At 45.5% G+C, this 14799-nt stretch overlaps 2 protein-coding genes across 5 annotated transcripts in view; both read right to left on the bottom strand.

The window, feature by feature from the left end:
* Positions 1–63: 63 nt before the first annotated feature.
* On the bottom strand, positions 64–5789 carry PLPP5 (phospholipid phosphatase 5). The gene is made up of 7 exons (XM_027597339.2): positions 5662–5789; positions 5374–5482; positions 4814–4904; positions 4336–4399; positions 3723–3847; positions 2890–3060; positions 64–1182 (listed from the first exon to the last, which is right to left on the bottom strand). The coding sequence occupies exons 1-7, from the start codon at positions 5724–5726 to the stop codon at positions 1022–1024; spliced, it is 786 nt and encodes a 261-aa protein (XP_027453140.1). The 5' UTR covers positions 5727–5789; the 3' UTR covers positions 64–1021.
* A 505-nt stretch (positions 5790–6294) lies between these two features.
* The window catches only part of NSD3 (nuclear receptor binding SET domain protein 3), a 119899-nt gene continuing 111394 nt past the window's right edge, over positions 6295–14799 (bottom strand). For all 4 annotated transcript variants that reach the window (XM_027600356.2, XM_027600355.2, XM_027600357.2 and 1 more), the window contains 4 exons: positions 14627–14768; positions 13488–13594; positions 12523–12727; positions 6295–12115 (listed from right to left, as the gene is read on the bottom strand). In XM_027600356.2, coding sequence (XP_027456157.1) covers positions 11874–12115; positions 12523–12727; positions 13488–13594; positions 14627–14768 — 696 coding nt within the window. In that variant the 3' untranslated portion in view covers positions 6295–11873. The remainder of the gene's footprint in view (positions 12116–12522; positions 12728–13487; positions 13595–14626; positions 14769–14799) is intronic.

Below are 14799 nucleotides of genomic sequence, written 5' to 3'. Positions count from 1 at the left end.
ATGTCAGATGGGGAATCCAGTCTTTTACTTTGGAAATGTTCCAGCTCTCGAATGGTACTCTACGTACCAAAAACACCCACCTTCACCATTTTTGACTGTCAAATTTATTGAAGGAGAAAGATACATCGAAAATATAGAAACACGTAAGACAAGGTCATAGTTAAAAGTATAATTGCAAAGAGCAGGGCAGTTGTAGGTCCTATAGCATCAGTTCTGATGATGTCCTATAATTGTTCCTTATATCCCATTATGAATAAGGGACAGAAGAAGTTCATTTGTCCTCCAGATAATGACATGTGTAATTTTTCTTTCCTGCCTTAGCCAGTTGCAGAGTTGATGCATTTGGGCAGATCTTCAGTCATGCATGGAGGGAAAGGAGCTCATGAACACAGTTCAGGAGTGTGGTTTCAATACTAGCAACTGATGATTTCCACCTCATTTGTCCTTACCATTTTTAAAAATTATTTAGTGATTCAATAAATAATTTATGCCCACAGGATTCAAAATGGACAGCAGTATCTGGCTAGACTCAAATAAGATACATGTATAATGCGGTAAGGAAGCCACAACTGCACATTTTCCTATTTAAGGCTTGATGGAATTGTCACCAGAGAAAGTAAACAGAACGAAAATAATTTAGTCGGTCATGCCCTGGGTTTTAAGATTCTGAGCTATGGAAAATGGAAATTTAACTCTGGGTTCTAGAATATGTAAAGGTTTCTTTGTGAAAGATCCTTCCAAGAATGACATTTAAATTAAATGTAAAATGCTGTAGATCTTGGGATACCAATCTGGTGGACTACTGGAAGATCTTTTTATCAGAATGTGTGGCACAGAGTCGTGAAAAAGAACTTTGAACCTTGACTCATGACAAATCCATGTGAGCAAAACTGCATAAACATACAGAGACAGAATGAAGTGCTCACCTGTATCTCTTAAAGAGTAAAAAGGTCAGACTTTCTTGTCTTGCGCAGTTAAGAGGGGCTGATTCACCTAATCTCCATTGAGATAGTTCTGATTTCTAAATACTAAAATGATAAGGGTCACCAGGCTTCTGTGCCATGGGCAGTACAAGTCTGTCCTGAAATGGCTTATGGCATTCTGCATCCGTCAGAGGAGGGTAATACTGCCTGTAGCAGACATAGGCAAATGTCAGGCCAATCCCGGATCCAACTAGTACATCTAAAAGAGAGGAGATAAGGTCTTTTCTTAATCGTACTGAACTCTCAAATCATGTTAAAACACCACACAGGACTGGCATACCGATACTGAGGGTTCGATTCCAGATCACTGCCAATAAGGCGAGTATCTCAATAAAGCAAGTCAGATGAATTTTTTGGTTTCCCAGTGCATATAAAAGTTATGCTAACACTATCCTGCAGTCTATTAAAGTGTACAGTAGCACTAGATCTAAAAAAAAGTATATACCTTAATTTAAAAATACTTTATTGCTAAAAAATGCTAACCATCATCTGAGCTTTCAGCAAGTCATAATCATTGATCACAGATCACCATAACAAATACAATGAAAAAGTTTAAAACATTGCAAGAGTTACCAAAATATGACGGAGACATGAGGTGAGCAAATGCTGTTGGAAAAATGGTGCCGACAGACCCGCTTAGTGCAGGGTTGCTAGAACCTTCCGTTGGCAAGAGACACAGCTCTATGTGCAGTGCAGTACAATGGGGGATGCCTCTACGGAGAACTTGGCCCTCCAGGTTACTCTACTTGTTTGGGTGCAAAAAAACCTCAATTTCAGGTTTACGGTTTCTTTAGGCTTTCTCAATTTTATCATATAGTTAGCAGGATTATCATCAGGTTCTTTCCTAAACAAGTTAAAACACATCTTTGGGGGCGCTGGGTGGCTGAGGTCATGATGCCAGGCTCCAGGGACACCCCCTGCATCGGGCTCCTTGCTCAGCGGGGAGCCTGCTTCTCCCTCTGCCTTTGTGCCTCTCCCCCACTTGTTGCCCTCTCTCTCGCCCAAATAAATAGTTTAAAAAAAACACATCTTTAATTAAGTATAAGCCTTTTTCCAAGGATACACTAGATTGAATTTTTTTTAATTCAACTAGGCAACATATAGTACATCATTAGTTTCAGAGGTAGAGTTCAGTGATTCATCAGTTGCATATGACACCCACTGCTCATCACATCACTTGCCCTCCTCAATGCCCATCTACCCAGTTACCCCATCCCACCACCCACCTCCCACTAGAGTGAATTTTTTAAAAATTCAAGATAACAAAGGTTCACTTACTGCTATTAACCCCTTTTTTCACCATGTAAAGAGTTCTAGAGGAAGCAATAAACTGTTCAGGAGTTGCCCTTCTTTGCAAAAAATTAGCTTATTCTTTAAAACAGGGCTCCTAAGGACTTCTGGGCAATACTATCAGCTTTTTTTGAATTACAGGTTTTCCGTGAAGATACTCTGTAATTTGGATGTTTTACTATATCATTCAACTTGAATTTCTTTGGTTTAACTACAGTTTTATGTTCTCTTGAATTTTGGTTTCTGAACAAAAATCTCATGACAATGAGCTTGATTTTTTTTTTTTTACAAACTTTTTAAGACAGTAAATAAATTGATCTTTGTAAAAAATTTCTTAGAGAAAAAAATTCTTAGAGAGTTTATTCTGAACTTAGGATGCTTCAAAATAATGGAAAAATTGGGACACTTCTCCTTGGTAATCTCTTTAAAAGGAAACCGTGCTTTCTCATCTTCCACACAGTGATACATACTCTTGGTTCAGAAACCCAGACCACCCCATACTCATTTGTTTATTCATTTAACAGATACAGTCAGCAACTCCTCGGTGCCAAATGCTAGGGATATGGTGGCGGGTGAAACACGCACACTTGCATGGCAGGACCACCTTGCTTATTACCTTGCCAGTGATGCTTATAGTCACAGGTGCGGGACAGCGCGATCACAGACGCGAGGAGGAGAGGTGACAGAAAGGCACAGAACCTCCAAGACTTCCCACGGCCTCGTGGTGTGAAGCAATGTAACTTCCCTGCCAGGTAGAAGGAAGCGAAGGCCAGACCAGCAAATGCAACTAGAAGAGGGAAAACCTCTAAGTATTATGTCTTTTAAAGGAAGCTCCCTCGCTCATCTGCAAATAGGTGGCTGGGGGCATGAACATGTTTTAACCTTTTTTGGTACACTTGTGGTGTAGATCATTGACGAGGAGGAAACAAAAGAAAAAATGAAGGACTTTACTGTGTGTCCCAAAGGTAATAATATTGACTCTTGGGAATAGTGTTGGGAATACTGGCAGTAGGACTTTGGGCAGGTTACTTCTTGATGCCTTAGTTTCCTGATGTATAAATAGGAATCACAAAAATAATAGTATCAACCTCTTTGGGCTATTATGGTATCAAAAGAGATAAGAATAAAAAGCTTTCCAAAGCACCTGCAATAAAGGTTAGTTAATATTTTTCTAACTAGTAACAGATTGCAGGATCTAGACAAATAATACAAGACTCATAAAATGTTCAAATCTCATGAAGGTAAACTACTTCCTCTGTCCTCGAATATTTACCCTAATATTTGAGGCTCAAGCTTGTGAAATCTTGGTGTTATTAAAGGAGAAGGGGATTCTCTAGTTTTTAGATACAAGAACAAGAGTAGAGAGATGGCCCCCTCCTCATAAGCCCCCTAAGCTAAATTCAGTGACCCCAAAAAGGCGCAGATGCTGAGTCCCTGTGGTATTCATACAGGAAGCATGCCCACTCGGGAAGCTCTTGCGGCCCTCATTCACCACGTCCTTCTCCCCTGTGCACGTCAAGTCGGACTGGGCTTGCCCGTCCGGGAAGCAGCGGTAGAAGAAGTCTGGGCGTGGCCTGAAAAAATAAACAGGGTCTCAACACAGATCACTTAACAACTCCAGAAATTATTTTTTGGTTGTATCAGATACTGTAATCCTGTTCACAATTGGTCAGATTTAGGGTCCCAGGCAAAATAATGAAACTGGATTAGGATAGTCACCATTAAAAGAAAAACATCATTTCCAGGGTCCACATTTAAAGGGGGGGGGCAGTCCAACACACGATGACTTTTTAGGGCAAAGAGCAAGCCACCTTGCAGCTTCAGGGGGTGTTCCAGAGGACACGGACCCCGCTGTGCCGGTCAGTGGGAAACGCTGTTCAGGGCAGCAAAGAGCCCAAGTGTCACCCGCAGGACAGCCGTAGGGGAGGGAGGCCATGTTAGGTGAGAAGAGCAAGGTCAGACTGAGGATAGAGGACAGGGTGCCGTTAACCATCTACTGCGGACTGGGGGCGGGGGGGGGGGGCGCGAGGCAGGCTCCGGGGCACGGACTTTGGTCACTTACCTGCCCACTATCAGTTTTATTGTGTTGGTAAAGACACCATTCAGAGCCAGGGCAAGGCTGGCAGCTGGAACGCAAAGAAACTTCCTGTTAGTGCTTTCTGCCTAGGAGGACTTGCGCGGTCACGGTCCCATCAAGAGAGCAGCCAGGGTCTTTCTGAGACAGAAGCAGGCAGGCTCCAGCCGGAGCGGAGCAGGAAAATCATTCTAGCCTTGCACGTGGTGGAGTAGAGAGAGAGCTTCCGTACTAGGCTGGACACTAGGCTGGGGTGCAAATCATCCAGCGCATCGTTCACCTCGGAGGTTAACAATGTTCTCAGAGTGCCAGTCTTCTCACGGGTGACAAGGGTACAGGGGAGACAGGACGCCTCGAGGAATGCAGAACTCAGTGGCCTCCACACACAGAGGTCACACCTCCAGTGGCAGAGATGCCAGCACCGAGGAGCCAGAGACCAGCCCCGCCAGAGAGGGCTCGTTCTTACCCAGGCAGGCTTGTTTGCTGTCTGTCGCACCTGCCTTCTTGAGACATCTGGCCAGGAGGATCAGAGACAGTGGGGACAGAAATGCAATGACCTGAACCAGAAGATGGCAGAGGTTAAAAAACCCAAACCCAGCCCCTAGTAAAACCATGCAGCTAGTGGTTCAAGTAGCGCCTACAGGGAAGAGGGATGGGGAGGGGACAGCGGAAGTCACAGGTCAGACCTAATGCGTCCCTGTCAATATGAGCAGCGGCAGTGTCTGCGGGGTAATTGGGCATGGGGCAGAGCTCCACCAGCAAACGCCACCGCCATCGGCCGTTATTCTAAGGGCCAGGTTACGTCAGGCCATCCTAAGGAGCAGAGCTCACGGAACGTGTCTCTGGAGCCCAAACTGGCATCTTGCTCCTCTAAATTTGGATCTTAATCATAAGGAAACAAAATGTCGAGCACCTCATCAAAGGGAGCATAAAGATCATGCCGGAGCCGGAAGGCCCACCTGCGCCCTAGCATCAAGCTCAGTACTAAGTATCAAGGGGCGGAAGGAAGGCTGGTTCTCCACGCACAAACATGGGCTTGGTAGGGAAATACTCTGCTTCCACATACGGATTCCGGTACAGCCACATCTCCTCGGGTTGGATCCGCCTCTGGAAGGGAGGAAGGAGCTCCGTTACCCTGGAGCGGAAACAAAAATGTGCAGAGCAGGTGGGTTAGCTTCCCGGGCCCGGCGGGGACTGCCCGGTCGCCCGCCTCCTTCGCGTGGACAGCCCGCCCGCCCGCGCGCCGCTCCGGCCGGTCGGTACGAGAGGGCGCCGGCCGCGGGTCCCGGGCCCCGGGGCGCCCGGGCCGCTTACAAGAAGGCCGCGAACAGGGTGAGCCGCACGCCCAGCTCGGCGCCGAGGGCCGCCGCCTTCCCCATCCTGCCGTCCGCCGCGGACAGACGCTGCGCTGACGTGGCAGCAGCGGGACGCGGACCCGCCCCCGGGAGGGCTGTCCCCGGGGGCGGGCCTCGGCGGCTCGGGGCGCGGGCTGGCAGGCGCCGGGGGAACTGCACCCGACGGGCGGGTCGGCGATCGGCGGGACGCGGGGAAGCGGGAGGCGCGGCTCTGCGCGCCCCAAGCTTGCAAGCAGTGCCATTCCAGGGGCCGCCGACCCCGAGCTGGCGCCCGGGATGAAAGTGATGCACGTCTTCCCCTCCCGCCCTTCGCTCCACAGTCTCCTACTACACTGAGCGAGAAGCAGCATTCTCCAAGGGTCTTCCCTCTGGGAAAACACCACCAAAGCCCACGTCTATTTGCGGCATGGCAGCATTTCGGAGGACCTGGCTGTGCCGCAGGCCTCAGCGGCCGGGGGGGGGCGGGAGGGTGGGGGGCGGGCACGTCTCGGGTCCTCCAGCCCGGCACCCAGTGCCCTCCCTTCCCATTAAGGGCCTCTAGGCCAGCAGTTGTGGCCAGAAACTACAGGCAATGAACAAGTCCACAGTTTAATTTGGAACATACAGGACAATTTATTGAAGTCAATCTCAAGCAAAATCTGAAGTCAGTGGAATGTCATTAAGAACCTTTCCAAATTAATCCTCACGGAAGCAAAAAACACATTTGAATTCCAAAGTATTTGTAAAATAAAAAAAGCAACATCTCAGTAAATGTACAAAAATTTATGTTCCTACCAGCACACACAGTAGTAAGAAGCTTAAAATTACAGGCAATCCTAAATACACTATAACTAGTCAACAATAAGCTATCTATATACAGGTTAACCAAGCTTTACACGTTTCACACTATGCAGTAAAACATAGGCCAATCAACAAAATCCCCAAAATATCATGTATCTTGAAGTCTATGTGGCAACATCAAGTCATTATACAGTAATGCCCTAGTGGAACACCCCCCAGGGAAAATGACACTAATCTCTTAAGTGTAAAGAGCTTCTAGCCAAGTCACAGAAACTCAAAAGAGATTGACTTTAGTGAATATTGATGCTTTGTTATTAAAGACTCAAGTCTCAAGTGATTTAGGCAAAATAACATTTCACAGGATCTACAAAGTTTATTACAGATAAAGTACAGAAATAACCAATCTACAAAGGTCATTATCATAGATAAAGATCACAAGAAAAAGAAAACAATCTGTAGGTATCTGTGTTTGTTGTGCAATATCACAAGTGGTTACAAATGAATTTCTCGTATCAATTCCAATTGTGCACACACCCTTGTATAGAAAAAGGATCTTATTAGCCAGTTGTAATCATCATTTAGCATCTTGATCATCGGAGGCAATGTGATTTTCTTTTTAACAGAGGGTATGTGACAGCACAAATGAGATAAAGAGCAATATTAATGACAACAGAGTAAAAAAGTAAATTGTATCCAGTCCACTCCTAACCTGACAAGAAGACCTCATACATACCTTGGCCCGGTGATCTGATGGACACCGTGCCTCGGGCACACGTTGCAGGTCTGCGGCCGGCTGTGGGGGGGGGGGGGGACCAGCACCCAAGGGGGCTTGCTTGCCAATTCGCAGATATGGAAGGTCACATAAGAAAACTAAGGACCGAATAAATGACTTTGGCAACTGTTCATCTTTTCCCTTTCTCTTACGCATAACTGACTTTCACAGGCTACGGAAGGGCAGGCTGCCCCCCCGGCCCCCCCTCCGCCCTGCACACATTTGTGCCACAAGCACCTGAACTTGTCACTTAAGCAATGGACTGATGGAGAAAAGAACGGAAATGGTTTCTGAAACACACAGATTACACCCTGCGTTTCAGGAGTGTAACGTAAGTGCAAATTTTTGTGTTTTTTTTTCCCTACACAGGCATATATATTAAAAGGAAAGAAGAGGTGCATGGGGCTAGGGTTGACAAAATGACAAAATAAAGAACACATGTGGGAAATACTCATAAAAATGCTGCTGGTATTTCATGCAAGAGTCTCTTCCCGAATGTGTACATGAAATCTGAGCTATCTGCTGTGGACACTCTCTCCCATTTGCAGAACTTTGCCTTTAATCCAAGTTGAAGAGGACGAGACTAGGTTATTTGTTTTCAAAACAGTATACAAAACAATGCTTTCTACTTCATAAGTTTAAAAGTATCTGTAAAATAAGGGGAATATGAAGAGTTTCAAGTACTTAAAAAACCTGAATTCGATGAGGCAGAGGTCTCAATGTTAAAGTGACTACTTTGTACCTGTGGTAAACATCATTCCCCCTCCCTTACCCTGTTCTAACCCCCTTTCCTCCCTGCACCCCGCCCCGGGGAAAAGTTGGTAGATTTCAGTATATACACATGTCCAACTTTTCAATCTTCGTTAATACATGGCAAAGCCGTCTAATCAGATCTGTTCCCCAGCTTAGCTGAAAGTGGAGGCGCGTTCTACTCTTGGTTTACAGACAACCAGGGACCAACTGTAAGTGGCCCGAGGCCAAAGGAAATCGTTCCAAATGATCACTTTCAGTCTGCAGCAACTTGGCCAACTCGGGAAGTCGAGTCTGCGCTGCCAGAGGTACCTCCCCGGTGAGCTTCCCAAGACCTAAGGGCTCCGCGGCAACCTGTTTTCTTATCCTGTTGGGACCCGGCAGGCGGCAGTGCCCTGACTTCAAGGTGAATGCTAAAGGACCCTGGTGGGGGGGGGGGGGGTCCAGAGACCAGGCTCTGTAGGGCTGCTCTCTGCCATCCAGACTGCAGCGCTCGCCCTGGCCCTGGCCCTGGCCCTGGCCCTGGCCGGAACACAAACCATGCGATGAGGCCGAAAGGAAACTACTTCATGAACCGGGAGAGAAACCTGTCCAGGGCTTGCCCACTCTGAGAGTCCTCTACATGATTATCTCAGAATTGCAGAACATTATTTACAAGCATGTTTCCAAGTATTATGTGGAAATGGCAGAAGGGAGCTGGGAGCCGCCATCCCCGTATTATTATTTTAGTTTTTACATTTGTTCCTGACTTGAACACAGAGATAGCTCCAAGTTTCAGTGATTCTAAAAGTTGGCCTATTCTATAGCTTAGGCTAGATCATCTTTGAGAATTAAGGTAGAGTAGGAACTTGTTAAAATAAAAATGAAAATAAACCCCACCTCCCTCCTGACTCTAGCCCTGATTAGCTATTAAAGAAGTGAATCCCTCCAGCGGACCGGCCTTCCAGGAATGAGGGGAAGGCCGCCCGGGATTTCCTCTGTAGTTGTTACCCATCTGATTTCTGAAGCTTTATGCTGATTATCAAAAATTTTACATTCGCTTCTTCTTCCAAAGAATTAACATGAGGCTAAAAAAAAGAACCCACCATTATCCCATGATGCTTTAAGTTATTTCATTTTTGGACAAGAATAAAACCCAACCATTTTTGCTCTGACCATACAGATTTACAAGCTAACCAATACCAACTACAGACTATGAGCGAGCAACACGTCCTTTGGACCATTTCGTTGGTGAAGCACGGGCAAGCACAGTGCGTGCACACGATGCACACAGAAAGCACAGCCCTCTCTCCGCCTTACTGCTTCCACAGCCTGCACCATGCAGGTGGGCGGTGACACTCCGGAGGTGAGGAGAGCACCCTGGCACTGGCATGGGCTAAAGCCACTTTTGGACCATTAAAGAGCGCTCCTGGACGAAGACTCCAGAGCTATGGTTAGCTATTTTGTTTTCACCCTGATTTCTGAAATGGCAGAACGATCCTATTAGGTACCCCCAACCCCCTAAAAAGATTAAAAAATCTCAGCAGAGCTGTTGTAACACCAACAAAACGTGACATGATGAAGAAGCTGCATAAAAATACTGAAACCTAAGTTATTTGTAAGTATACAGGATGTACCCTGGCTTACCATATAAAAGTCATCAGGTATTAAATAGCACTAAGTCCAAAACAAAGCAAGGAGATAAGATTTCATGTGGAATACGGTTTCAATAGGAGAGTTACATTTTGAATGTTAAAGGAAATCCTTCATGTTAGTAAGTTTAAAAAAAGCAAACATTTATCTCATATATATATATACACACACACACATATATATATATATATAAAATAAAGTTTTAGTATGATAAAACCTAGATTTTCTTAAATTATTTTTTAAAAGGATATCAAACTATATAATTGTTCAAGAGCAAAGTTTAGTGTTTTGGTGCGCTGTGCTGCATGTTACTGGTAGCGAGTTGACTTTGTAACATGCATAGCATTTTCCATTTTGCTCTTTCTCCTGGGATCATATCCAATCAAGAGAATTCCTGGAGGCTCAATAAGTTACCTCAGAATTAATTGCTGGAATCAGGCAAATGGCAGTTTAGGAGCTTAAGTAAAAGAATTGTAGTGTGATTTTTTTTTGTTTGTTTGTTTGTTCTATGTTGTTTTTTTACAAGAGAAAATCCAGTACAATTGCACATTTACATTAAAAAAGAGAGACAGAGAGAGAGAGAGGCACGAAACAGTTTTTTTTCTTTTTTCCAGAGAAGAACTCTGAATTGATAAGAAAAAAAGGAACACACATAACACAATGGAAGGAATGTGGCCGAGCATCTACCCTCCCTCCCTTCATAAGGTTCCTAGGTCCTTCTTGAGGGAAAATAAATGCCACCAGGTACCAGCAACTGTAAGCAGTCAAAATTCAGAAAGTTAACGCTCATTCAAGCTAGCCCTAGACTTCTACTTAGTACGGTGTGACAACAGTGTCTGACATTACTATTTACTTCATACAAGGAATACTGGAATATACATATTCCGAAGCATTAAATGCAACTGAATTTTGTGGGCAGACATCTTGATACACTTGCATCTATGAGATCCAAGCATCCCAACCAACCATTTTTGCTAACACTGCTTTCTTGGGAGCTTCCCTAAGTGCTTCCTAAGATGAAGTGTGTTTGTGTGGCTCTTATATACCCTGTAGAAGCGCTTCCCCTTCCTCGGTGGGGGTGATTTTAATTAGTAGAGAATACTAAATAGAAATTGTTTACATGTAACTGGGGGACACCCCTACCCCTTCCACCCCCCAAAAGAAGAACTAAACCAAAAAGACCTACGCAGATACAACTCTGATTTACCTGTGTCATTTTCACCAGGAAACTCGGCTGTGGGGGCGGGAATGTTTGATTTGGAGAGGGAAGCAGAGACAGGGAAGGAAATGGCCGTAATGCCCTCCAGGTCAGACTAGGGGCCCCATTACACTGCGCAGAGGACGGTGCCTGAATGATCCAACTCCGGGTCTGGGCCTTTCATCTCCCTTTAGCTGCCTTTGTCCACGTGTCAGAGCAACAGAAACCATTCTAACTCTGCATTCACATCCACATAAACATGCCTCATCAGAAATGTCCACTGTCAATGGAAAACATTTCAAACTCAGTGAGGGCACCCATTTCTGTTTTTCTCCAAAACCAAAACCATGTTATATACCTTTCTAAATAAAGGTATCACATCATAAAGCCCAGCTAGGTTCAGACCACAGAGGTAAAATCCGCTGAGGCATCTTGTTTTCAAGAGACCAGATTCAATACTCCCACAGAGTCCTTCTCTAAGACTATGAAAGTGTTTGGAAGGGAAAGAGAAGTGAGCCTGCCTACTGCTCAGCAAAGAGGTATATAAAGATCACCAGAACCTTTTCTAGAGGGCCTCTCCAACTGCTACTTCAAACACACACGCACATGTACACTGAATAGACTATCTGAACTACACTTCTCCAAAGTTTTAAAAAATGAAAATAAATAAAGGAATCAGGGCTACTTTTGCTTTTTACACCCAAGGAACACATCCTAGACTTTAAATGTATCTCATTAACAAAATTTCTTTTTCTCTTCGTTCTTATTTTAAAAGCGAAGACAGCTCTTTTTCCCGCTGCAAGGGGATGGAAGCATGATAAAAGGCAAGAGAAGACCAAGGGAATTTGGCCCGCCACCAAAGAATCCCCAACCCAACAAAACAGAAAAACAGACACGGCCAATCGCTTCTGCCTGCACGCACTGGACCTGGTCGGCGTGGCGGCAGCTTTCTCCCACTAACGTGCCATCGAGTCACTTGTTTCTTTTCCTTTTTTTCATCTCAATAAAAAAAAGAAAAAAAGAAGAAATCACCACCCATTTATTCTTTCAGTTCTTCTCCATGATCTTGTGATTCCAGTTTGCATTTGATCTTGCTCCAGTATTCTGGCGACACAGGAGACTCGGGGTCGTGCTCCGAGCAGCAGAGCCGGCCTTCCAGAGCAGAGGGGACCAGAGCGCCCGCTTCATGATCTCTACAAAACGAGCGTGGGCAGAACTCGCAGAAGGAGACGGCCGCACCGCTGCACTCTTCGCACTGGTGCCACGGGCACTCCCACTTTCCTGCGGAGGGGTGGGCACAGGGAAAAGAGCCCCATTAGTGCCCGGCGTGATTACCCACGAAGAAGCCAGGTTTGCACCATCTGCTCTGACTGGAGAACGAATTCAGCTGACTACGACTCCGCATCTCGGCCACACTTACGTCTGAGTGTACGACTGAGTGTGGGTGTGCGCTCCGTCCCAAACTCAGCGCCACAGGAGCCAACGGCTCGCCCACGGCAAAAAGGAGCGAGAAACCGATCCTCCTGGCCCGCACCTATCCCACAGTTGAAGACAGATTTTTCACTAGCATACTTTCGGTTCAAAGTTATCCATTCCATGGCTCCACTAAGGGGAGTGAAGTACATTCTAGGTGACACATCGTTGGCAGAGTCGCAAGTCAGGGAAAGGGTCCTGAAAGGCTCGCTTACCATATGGTGGCTGAGTCAGGTTAAGGCATAAGAGGTGGTATGCTTTGGGACAGTCTTTTTTGTCACACATGACCAGCTCTCCACCGTCTCCACACTGAAAACAGTAGTCTTCATGCATCTGCTTTGGTTCTGCTTTGATTTTTCGCCTCTTCTGCTTTAACTTAGCATTTTTGGCCTTTTCTTCGGCTGTTGACGCACACGTCGACTGGCAGGGAGAAGGATGAACACAGCGCGTGAGGCTCTACATAGAAAGGGAGCTCCCGAACCTCAGGCTCATTTGAGTTCCCTTAACCCTTTTGTTCAATTACCTAAAAACCAGCAGAAGCACTTCTCATCCCATAACAGTACTAAAATAAAAATAAGATTTCGTTTTCTCTGACTTTTGAATACAGTGCTTTGTTCTTTAAATTGCAAGGATCCTGAGATATAATTCATGTACCACAGAACTCACCATTTTAAAGTGGCTCATTCAGTGGTTTTCAGCATAGTGTGAATTTTTTTTTTAAGATTTTATTTATTTATTTATTTGACAGAGAGAGACACAGCGAGAGAAGGAACACAAGCAGGGGGAGTGGGAGAGGGAGAAGCAGGCTTCCTGCAGAGCACGGAGCCCGATGCGGGGCTCGATCCCAGGACCCTGGGATCATGACCTGAGCTAAAGGCAGACGCTTAACGACTGAGCCACCCAGGCGCCCCGGCATAGGGTGAATTTTAAAAAAGTTTTTGAAAAGGATGTTGATAACTTCAGATTTAATCAGAAATGCAAACACCTCTTCAGAACCTAACAGATCTTACTAAGATCTGCTTCACTGGAAAGTCAGAGAGTGTACACTCTGGTTAAGGCAACGGCCATGAACTGAACTGGGGACCCATTCACCAGCCCTTTCCTGAGATGGTCACAGACTTCAACAGCCTCACTCCTGACTTCCCGACAGCCTGGGGCGCTCGCTCCCCGCGCAACTGACCTTGGGCCGCACTCCCAGAAAGCCGCTGCAGTTCTCTGCCCCACAGTGGCACTCCGTTCTGCCGTTGCCCAGACAATCCAGGTTGTAATTAAACGTTAACTCCATCCCTAAAGTGAGAGAAATAATTACTCATACTCAAGTCTCGGGGAACAGACATGCTGTCACACACACACTCTCATAATGAAAAGAGAGACATAATTCTGACCTGAATGCTTTTCCCTCAGCCGAGCTCTGCACTGAAGAGTGACAGGGGAAAACCAACAGAGGGAAACATCCCCACCCACCAAGGATTACAGCAAAAACAGTCTATAAAAGTTGTCATATCCTTCTCATTGAAGTGGTCAAAAACAATGTAAGAGACTAAGAATCTGAAATCTGTGCTCGAGAGAAATGGGCTCTGGTTTAGCTTGCTTTTCTCAAGCTAATTTACACAAATTTCTGAATTAACAGTATGACCATGGAAGAGTAGCGGTCACACTATCTCCGGTGACTAATGCTTTAGCGTATGCTCGGAATGGAGTTCACAATGCAGATTTACTATTTACACCAAAGACCCAGGGATTCGGACTGGGAGCTCCAAGCTTGCTGGCTGGTCCTGAACGAAGTTTCAGGAATGCAGTTTCTCTCTTTTAGCTACAGCTCTTTTCCTCTCACCCATTTCCCTAAAACCTGGCAGAGAAGAAAGTAAGTGTTGCTGGTAAGATGCTGGATGGCTGAGGAGACATGGAAGCAATAACGGCCTTCGGAAGCTTTTCGTGTCTAATTTGAAACAGACTGATCTTTCAACTAAAAAACAAACAAAAACCCCCACACACAAACCAAGAAACCAGCTGATGCTAACACAGTATGTTCAAACTTTAAAGAAGAAAACAAAAGCTTAAACATCTGGTTATATTGGGCAGACAGCAATCATTGGGAGGAGTCATTCAGGAGGGCCGCGGACACACAGGATTCTGTAACATCCTCTCGGACAGAAAGGCTCTTGCTAAACTCCCTTTTGCAGGACACAGATTTTCACTTCTTAGTGGCAGATAACAGTTCCAAACATAATCCTATCTTACTTGAATAAATACTTGAGCATCAAACCTTGAAGGATGTCCTGCTCAGAGAGGGACACGGGGAGCAAGTAGCTTTTTTACCTGCAGGAATATCACAAAGAGCAAAAAGTCCAACTCGAACATCTCCATTCACTGTCCACTTTTGTGTTTCACAGTTTGGATTACAACTGTGGTTCATAAAGCGAGAATAATTTCCTTTGGGGCCAGCATCAATTATACGGTCCTTCAGAAAGAAAAGAAATGAAAGGTACCTC

The sequence above is a fragment of the Zalophus californianus genome, chromosome 2 (genome assembly GCF_009762305.2).
Source record: "Zalophus californianus isolate mZalCal1 chromosome 2, mZalCal1.pri.v2, whole genome shotgun sequence".
In the NCBI taxonomy this organism is placed as follows: Eukaryota; Metazoa; Chordata; class Mammalia; order Carnivora; family Otariidae; genus Zalophus; species Zalophus californianus.
The sequence above is the reverse complement of the archived record's forward strand: the minus strand, read 5'-3'. Positions and strand labels throughout refer to the sequence as shown.